Genomic DNA, 9401 nt, shown 5'->3' on the forward strand with positions numbered 1-9401 from the left:
CAGACATGGACCACTTGTTGGCATACTTAGTTCCGTGCGTCCTGCTTTTCTTCAGCGGAACTCGGGGTTCGGATGCGTCTGGGCAGGAGTTTCTGGAGAATATTTTACGCTTTTTCGGTGAAAATCAAACCATCTCGACGCAGAATCTGGAAGAACTGCTGCTGTTGATTTCAGAGAGAAGATCCGAGACCGTGACGGAAGGAAACCCACTGGAAAACCAGAAGGTAAGTGTGGAAACCAGTTAGAAATGAATGAATGAGGACAGAAAAGACAGATTCAGTCCACTGCAGGACACTTGAATGCGCTGAGGAACTGAAGTGGAACTTCATTTGGAACCTGATTTTTATTTCCTACAGTTCAAAGAACATGTTTATGGAGTCAACGAACATGATTTTAATGTCTGTTTATGTACAGTTCTGATGTTTGCAGCAAATCTGGTGTTAAAACAGTGTCATTTATTACATGTTTGGAAGGTATTTGTTGATTTATGACTAATATCTGAACCTGTTCTGATCAATATTGGATATTTAAGAAGTCTGTTCAACATGATGTGGATTGAATTGATTTTTCGATTAAGTTTTAACTCTTGTGGATTTTCTATCAAAAAATCACAAAAAATCACATAGAAAACTCCAGCCTCAGCCCAAAAATAAGTAAATATATACACGTAAATTGACTTTTTAATAATATTGAAAGAAAATCTGAACTCCTGAATTCATTAATAAATATTTTTGTTGTGTATTTTAATACTTTTTTTTTTTTTTTTACTTTTTGTTGTTTTTCATCCTATAAATGCAGATGAGGACTTTTTAGCGTCTGCAGTTCTAGAAATGAACTTAAGTGTAGTTTTTGTTTTATTTTGAACCTGATTTTATTTCCTACAGTTAAAATAACATGTTTATGGTGTCAATGAACATTACTTCCTCTATTTATGTTGATTCTGGACCTTGTACTCAGGATCAAATCAGAATCAGAATAGTTTTTTTTACCCCAGGGGAAACTGTTGTTATAGTTTATCTGCAAAGTACAAGAAGAAGTAGCAGGAAAGAAATTATCAATACAAACAATAAATAAATAAACAAGTGGTTCCAGACACAACAAACCCCGCCCCTCGCACATAGTGTATCTTATTTTGTCATGGATCCAGCTGATGTCATCATGTCTATATGTGTGCTGATGTCAGCATATCAGTTACATCTATATATGTGACAAGTTTGAAGTAAACTGAAACAAAATTGATGTTTTTATAGACATTTGAAATTTTGCCCATTATAAGTAAAATAAAAAAAAAAAAAAGATTTTAAAAATTCATAAAAAATTTTAATTTTGACCTACTTTTTCCAAAATGTAATCACATTTATTCTGGGTCACTGGTAATCTATAAACCCAATTTAGTATGAATTCAACCAATAGTTTTGCTGCTAAAGTGTTAACAAATAAACAAACTAGAAGCACTCGGAGAGCGCAGACCTCCGCCAAGGCAGATCGGTGCCCCCCCCCCAATGTTTGTCTGTCTGTCCGTGTGCAAGATAATTCAAAAAGTTATGGATGGATTTGGCTGAAAATTTCAGGAAATGTTGATACTGGCACAAGGAACAAATGATTACATTTTGGTGGTGATCTGGGGGGGGGCTGATCTGCCTTGGCGGAGGTCTGCGCTCTCCAAGTGAGTTTTGTGTCTTTATTATGCAAGCAAAGGGAAAAAAGGCAAACTAAAAATATAGTTTTGAAACAAAAATTAAGGTTTCCAAATTTCTAAACTGAACAAAATCGATTGTGTTTTCATTTTCTTTCATTTCAAATCTGAAACTTCTGCTGCGACCAAAATGTTTTGTCATTTTAAAAGTTTTGTTTGGAAGTCCAGAGGTTTTGCACCTCTGAATCTTTTGCAAATCAAAAAGTTTTTCTTGGAAGTTTAAGTGGTGCTTACTTCCAGGTCAGAGTCATTTGTGAGTATAAAAGTTTTGCGTGTCAAAATCTTTTGCGAAGCAAAAACTTCTGCTCGTAAGGTCAACTGAACATGATGGGCGGGATCTGCACAAGCAAAAGGGGTGGATTTCTACTGGCAGCTTGCTTTGGATTGACAGTGTGGCTGGTGCCTGGTTGTCCCGCCCACTTGAACACGGTGGAAACCGCTGTGGGGACATGGCTCCCCACCCCAGCTGTGTGCCGAACATGGAGCCTTTTTTACTGTTTCTTCCCTTTGCTTGATAATAATAACAACAACAACACAACAACACAACACAACAACAAATAATAATAATACATTGGTTTTATATAGTGGTTTTCTAGGTACTGGAAGAGACTTTACAGTGAGCTCTAAATATACACATGTATAGCTCTATATCTATACCAAATTACATACTAAACACTATTAAATGTAGATAAATAAGTGTGTATATTATATTGTTATTGTTTTATAAAAACAATTTAAAATTATGTTTTTTTTTTTAATTGAACTGAACACTTGGAGACATATTTGCACCACAAACGACTTAGAAATCCAACTTTCAAGCAAATATTTGAGAATTAACATAAAAGTCAGATAACAGATAGACCTGAACCCACCACTGTCTGTAGGTGTAGTGTGTGTGTGTGTGTGTGTAGATGTGTGTGTGTGTCTATTAGAACACAGACTTCAGCCTTGAACCTTCTGGTTATTAGGGCTGTGCATCGGCAAAAATCTGGTGATATGATACAAATCACTATACTAGGATCACGATACAATATATCATGATACTGTTTAAAAGGCTTTTTTTTGTTTATTTTTTTTTAAATATAAAATTTCCTGGAAGAATTGCATTACACCAGAAATCTGCACAAATACTAAACACATTTTTTTCGATCAGAGCAGGATTTAATGCTATGTCACAAAAATTTCCTGTGTTCAAACTTAAACATTTAGATTTAAATTCTGTTTTACAGACATTACCGTTTTAGATCCTGTTCAAATGTTCATATTCTGTTTGTTCAGAGCTAACATCAGAACAGTATTTTAGTTCAGTCCCAACAAAGGAACTAACTTCTGCCTCTCAGACCGTAAAAAGTGCTTTCAGGATGATTCAAATAACCATTATTTAATTAAACAGTGTTAAACAATAGCCTGATGAATAAAATATGAGCAAAAAAGAAAATGAAAAAGCAAAAATGAACTTCCACCATATCTGCATTTGAATAAATACCTAAAATATCGATACAGTACTTTTTAATATTGATACAGTATTGTGAAATGAAATATCACGATATATTGTTGAACCAATATTTTCTTACACCTATAATGGTGATGGTTCTCAGTATTGAATATTTCTTTTCGGTCGCTCATGTTCCATTTCCTCCTTCAGTTTTTAATCTAATTGCTCATAATCCTGTCTCTAACACCCCCCCCCCCAGTGTCCCTCGGCAGAGCAGATCCTGTCCATCTTCGACCTCAGTAACGTCAGCGGTCTGACGGTGGGACATCTGGGGAGGATCTGTCCGGCCGTGTTGACCCAGGTGCTGCTGCCCTCCTGCCCCTTCACTGCCCCCAAAGCCCTGACGCCTGTCGACTACACTGGTGAGTTGCTTCATCTCCACTTTCACAGACACACCCCCCCCCCCCCTTTATTTGCTGATCGCCTCCGCAGCCCAGATAATTCCCGGTTCACGGGGTTTGTTGCCTTATAGTTGTGAATCTGCTGCGAATTTCCCCACAACGATATAAAAGGAAACGATTATCACGTGAACGACAGTTGTTTTTGTGGTTTCTTCCTGGAAGCTGATTGGACGACGTTCAGCTGCGAAGGCGAGGGTTCAGCTCCGACCTCGGAACTCGGTCACACATCTGTTGAACTGGAAAAACAGTGAAATCCACGACAACAACTACACTTTAGTCCGAATTATTTCTGTGTATCATCACAGGAGTCACACAGAAAGTAAATAAAAGCAGCAAAGTTTATCAGTATTTAAATCCTTAAACACTTGAAAAAAAAAAAAAATCATATTTTGTTGTTTTTAAATTATATCAAATGCGTGTTAACAGCTAAATCTATGATCTATTCACTTTAACTGTATTTTACATTATTATTAACATCAGAAGACAAAAATTGCATCTTTAAAGTTTATTCAAAGTCTCAAATCTTCAGTTAAAAAGTAACTAAAGCTGGTAAATAGATGTAATGGAGTAAAATATTATATTTAAAGGAACAAAAGTATAAAGTAAAGTGTAGGAGTTGAGTAAATGTACTTTTGTTATCAGAACTAATGGTAAAAACCATAATAACTACACTTTAATTCTGATTCTTTCTGTATATCATCACAGGAATTACACAGAAAGTAAAAGTAAAGAGTTTATCAGTTTTTAGATCCTTAAAACTTATTCACTTAAACTGTATTTTACTACAGTATTATAAACATCAGAAAATAAAAAAGTTGGAAAGTTGTGTCTTTAAAGTTTCTCCAAACCTGTTAAATGAATGTAATGGAGTAAAACTGTAATATTTAAATGACTGTAAATATAAAGTAAAGCAGAGGGGGGAGGAGCAGAGAGGAGCAGAGAGGGGGAGGAGCAGAGAGGAGGACAGACAGGAGGAGGAGCAGAGAGGAGGAGAAGAAGGAGCAGAGAGAGGAGCAAGAGGAGGAGGAGCAGAGAGGAGGAGAGAGGAGAAGGAGAGAAGGAGCAGAGAGGAGAAGGAGCAGAGAGGAGAGGACAGACAGGAGGAGGAACAGAGAGGGAGGAGGAGGACAGAAAGGAGGAGGCGCAGAGAAAGGAGAGAGGAGGAGGAGCAGAGAGGAGGAGAAGAGAGGAGGACAGACAGGAGGAGGAGCAGAGAGGAGGAGAGAGGAGGACAGACAGGAGGAGGAGCAGAGAGGAGGAGGAGCAGAGAGGAGGACAGACAGGAGGAGGAGCAGAGAGGAGGAGGAGCAGAGAGGAGGACAGACAGGAGGAGGAGCAGAGAGGAGATGGAGCAGAGAGGAGGACAGACAGGAGGTGGAGCAGAGAGGAGGAGGAGCAGAGAGGAAGACAGACAGAAGGAGGAGCAGAGAGGAGGAGGAGCAGAGAGGAACAGACAGGAGGAGGAGCAGAGGGGAGGACAGACAGAAGGAGGAGCCGAGAGGAGGACAGACAGAAGGAGGAGCAGAGAGGAGGACAGACAGAAGGAGGACAGACAAGAGGATGAGCGAAGAGGAGAAGGAGCAGAGAGGGGGAGGACAGACAGGAGGGAACAGAGAGGAGGTGGAGCAGAGAGAAGGACAGACAGGAGGGAGCAGAGAGGAGGACAGACAGAAGGAGGAGCGAGAGGAGGACAGAGAGAGGACAGACATGAGGTGGAGCAGAGAGGGGGAGGACAGACAGGAGGAGGAGCAGAGAGGAGGACAGACAGAAGGAGGAGCAGAGAGGAGGACAGAGAGGAGGACAGATAGAAGGGCGACAGACATGAGGAGGAGTAGAGAGGAGGACAGATAGGAGGAGGAGCAGAGAGGAGGACAGACAGGAGGAGGAGCAGAGGAGGACAGACAGGAGGAGGAGCAGAGAGGAGGACAGAGAGGAGGACAGACATGAGGTGGAGCAGAGAGGGGGAGGACAGACAGGAGGAGGAGCAGAGAGGAGGACAGACAGAAGGAGGAGCAGAGAGGAGGACAGAGAGGAGGACAGAGAGGACAGATAGAAGGGCGACAGACATGAGGAGGAGTAGAGAGGAGGACAGATAGGAGGAGGAGCAGAGAGGACAGACAGGAGGAGGAGCAGAGAGGAGGACAGACAGGAGGAGGGAGCAGAGAGGAGGACCGAGAAGGAACAGACATGAGGTGGAGCAGAGAGGAGGAGGACAGACAGAGATCTCTGTCTTGTGTCTCCGTCTGTTGTCCGTGCTCACGCTGTTTCCTGCTCTGGCCTTGTCGACCAGAATTGGCTTTTGCAAATAAACAAAGAATGGAAAATAAAAAATAAAAACTAAGAAGAACATGGACCAGAATGATCTAGACAAACTCAAATGTTTGAACACATGGAAAATAGTTGACATTTTATTTCTTTAATTCATGGACAGATGTTCAAAGTTAATTTCTTCCTGAAAAAAGTGCAAAAGAATTGGAAATAAAGACATTTCTTGTCCTTTTATTGCAAAACAACATAAATAAATGCAGGTCCTGTTATAATGGTAGTTTTTAAAGGGTTAAAGAAGTGACAACAGTATAAATAAACTAACTGTGGATGTACGAGGACCAGTCCAATGTGTCTTCTCTGTCCAGTGCTGTTTTCCTGTGCTTTATGTTCATACGCTGGTGTCTCCTGGTGGACAGTGTGGGGTTATGGGTTCCTGGCGGTCACCGTCATCAACCTGGCGTCTCTGCTCGGCCTCCTGCTGCTGCCCTTCACTAAGAAGCCCTACTTCCCTAAAGTGTTGACCTACTTCATCGGCCTGGCCATTGGGACGCTGTTCTCCAACGCCGTCCTCCAGCTCATCCAGAGGTCGGACACAAACGCACAAAATACACCTACTTTTAATAGAGGGTATGCACATATGTCACTGCCCCCCCCCCCCCCCCCCCCCCCGGCCATGCCCCTGTAAGTCAGACTGAGTGTCAAAAACCAACCTGCTCAACATGACAGAGTACAGCAGTAAACACAGCCAGACCGGGAAAATGTGAAATATGAAATTAAATGAAGGACAGTTGGACTGGACATGGAACTGTACGACCTACCAAAGAACAGGTGGTCCATGAACACTGACATGTGGACACAAATGGAGGATCCTGACCTGATCCAGAGTGGAGGGGGTCAGCACTATTTGGACCTGAAAACAAATATGCATGGTTTCATCATCACTGACAACCAGGGTCCAAAACTAGGGCCCAGAACCAGCTGATCCAAAGTGCATTTACAGTAGACCATGGACTGACCCCAGTGAATATATGCATGATCTACTGGGACTGAGGAGATTTACTGAGTCTAGTTCAGATCAAGTACTTTATCCAACACAGATACTACTGCTGTGGACCAGCAGGGCACCACTGGATTCTGGGAAATTAGCAGATATTTACACCAGTTTTTAAATTCCCACATTATTCTGGTAATATTATGGCTTTATTGTCGGAATATGATGACTTTAATCTCATAAACGAATGACATTTTTGTTAAATTATGAGGTTTTTTTTTTATAACTACGACTTTATCTCATAACATTGTGATTCTTTTTATCTGACTTTAATGTCATAAAATTACGGGTTTTATATCCATATTTTATGACTTTATTCTCGTAATGACAAGTGTTTTTTTTTTTCTCCTGTGGTCCTAATACTCCGTCGTAGCTTTATGCTCCACTATCCCCGTATTTGAAAAACTAGGTTAGCCTCAGTTTCAGTTAGTTTACTAATCATGTAGGAGCACAGGGTTCAGAATCACAAAGTGAAGACAAAAAACCATGAAAGATCTGATCATGAAACCAAGAGCTTTACTAAGAAGTAACGTTAGCCAAAACAATAGGTCATTTAAGGTCTGATTGGACCCAAAAATACAGCATAAATGAATGTTAGCTGACACCAAACAGGATCCACAGATCTAGGTTTGGTTTCCTGGATTTGTGGATCCATCTCTTTCTCTTTCTTTGTCTTTTGGTGTCTGTAAAACGATAGCTCCCACTGCTTTAAGAACTTGTTCATACAATCAATCGCACAACAGCTCTTCTGCATTTTTATTAAATATTGTTCTTCAGTTTAACAGTATTAAAGCCAACGCTGTCACTCATCTCCCTCTTTCTGCCACTCCGTGGGCAGAACCGCAGTGACTTCAGCTAGCGGTGACATCACGTGCATGCCCTCTATTCTGGTTCTGGTTCTGATTCTGTTTGGCTGTGGTTCTGACTCTGTTTTACCCATAACTCCACAGGCCCTGGGCTTCGATCCTAAAGCAGATAACTATGTGGCTAAAGCGGGGGAATATTCGGAGGCTTTTACGCCCTTTTCTTCGTGGAGAAGATCCTGAAAATGGCTTTACGTGTAGAACATGAGGTAAGGTCAGCTGGTGTAACTTTACTTTATTATGACCCCTCCTGTTGGATTAATCAGCACTCATTAGTCAGATTTATGGGCTAATTTAGCTTCTTACTGCTACCATTTGGAAATTCCACTTTATGGGCGTCCTAATCTCAGAGACACAGAGTTGTTGACCTTAGTATGATAAAGTAAAGCAGGGTTTGATAACGTATCTGTTCTAGGTTATTATTACACTTTAATAGTTATTTTATCAGTCAACATCAGGTGGAACAGAAGTTTAATTAACAACACACGAGTCACAGAAGTCACCCATTCAACCTTTGTTTCACCTTGAAAATATAATAAATATAATTAAGTGGAAGCTTCATATCAGTGCAGACAAATAATAGAACCAACTGTATTCAAAGGAACAACAATGAAAAGTATGTGCATAACAAGATGTGGAGTGACTTTGTGGAATAATCTAGAACAGGAGATAAAGGAAAGTACAAACATAAAGATTTAAAAAGAGGTATAAAGAATTGTTTCTAAATAGGTGTATGGAAGATGAGGGATAAAATAGTATTGTCTCAAATACCAGTTGTGGTTCTTGGAATTAAGAGAGTAATTTGAGTTTCAGAGATTTTCATATGTGTGAGTGGATTAAAGTGGGGACAAATGTGAAGTCTAGATGAACTGGGACTGTGGGTGTGAAATTATGGGATGGACCTTATGATGCATTTAAGTTATCCACTCCTTTGGCGAAGTTTAAAAAAAAAAAATACCTTAAGTTTAAATTTATTCAGAAATATGAATTGAGATGGTAGATATGTTTTTGTTGCTTTTTTTAAATTATTTTATTATTATGGTGTGAATGCTCGACGCTGTACACATTTAAGTTGATGTGAGCAGCAAGGTTATTATTGTTAATGAAAAGTAACGAAATGACGAAACTAGAATTGTAAAAACATTTTCATTAACTGAAATACAGTCTACTCTCGTTAAACCGCCCGCCATTATACCGCCATTCCGCCTATCGCCATCCGCCAGCCCAGTTCCATGCACAAAACAACACTTATACCATTGATTTCCCGACCGTTATACCGCCAGCGTGATTGCCATCGAGTACACAACAATGCACTGAAACAAACGCGCCAGACGCTGATCGCGACAAGCTACGAGTAGGTCTACGGAACGGCCACGTTCATTTATCGCAGAACACTCAGTAGGTCAGGATGTCGGGAAGAGGACGTGGGATTAAGCCAAAGCCTCAAGATGATGGGGTGTCATTTCCCGACACGGTATAATAATGCTTAAAATGTTTCCCACTTTAAATGATCCCTTACAACATAACAGAATCCAGATTTATTTAGAAACGTAATTAGAACGGGTTAACGAGCAGCATAGACATCATATAGTAAAGACATGCACATTATGGACGCAACCTGTTGTAA

General features: G+C 40.4%; 1 protein-coding gene across 1 annotated transcript in view; it reads left to right on the forward strand.

Moving 5' to 3' along the window:
• LOC115413903 (zinc transporter ZIP8-like) overlaps positions 1-7957 on the forward strand; it is an 8044-nt gene extending 87 nt beyond the window's left edge. The window contains exons 1-4 of the mRNA XM_030127045.1: positions 1-224; positions 3391-3553; positions 6277-6445; positions 7750-7957. The exon at positions 1-224 is cut by the window's left edge and continues 87 nt beyond it. Of these exons, the coding sequence (XP_029982905.1) occupies positions 6-224; positions 3391-3553; positions 6277-6445; positions 7750-7957 (759 nt within the window). The 5' untranslated portion in view covers positions 1-5. The remainder of the gene's footprint in view (positions 225-3390; positions 3554-6276; positions 6446-7749) is intronic.
• The last annotated feature ends 1444 nt before the right edge of the window (positions 7958-9401 follow it).

Source organism: Sphaeramia orbicularis, chromosome 22 (genome assembly GCF_902148855.1).
Source record: "Sphaeramia orbicularis chromosome 22, fSphaOr1.1, whole genome shotgun sequence".
Taxonomy (NCBI): Eukaryota; Metazoa; Chordata; class Actinopteri; order Kurtiformes; family Apogonidae; genus Sphaeramia; species Sphaeramia orbicularis.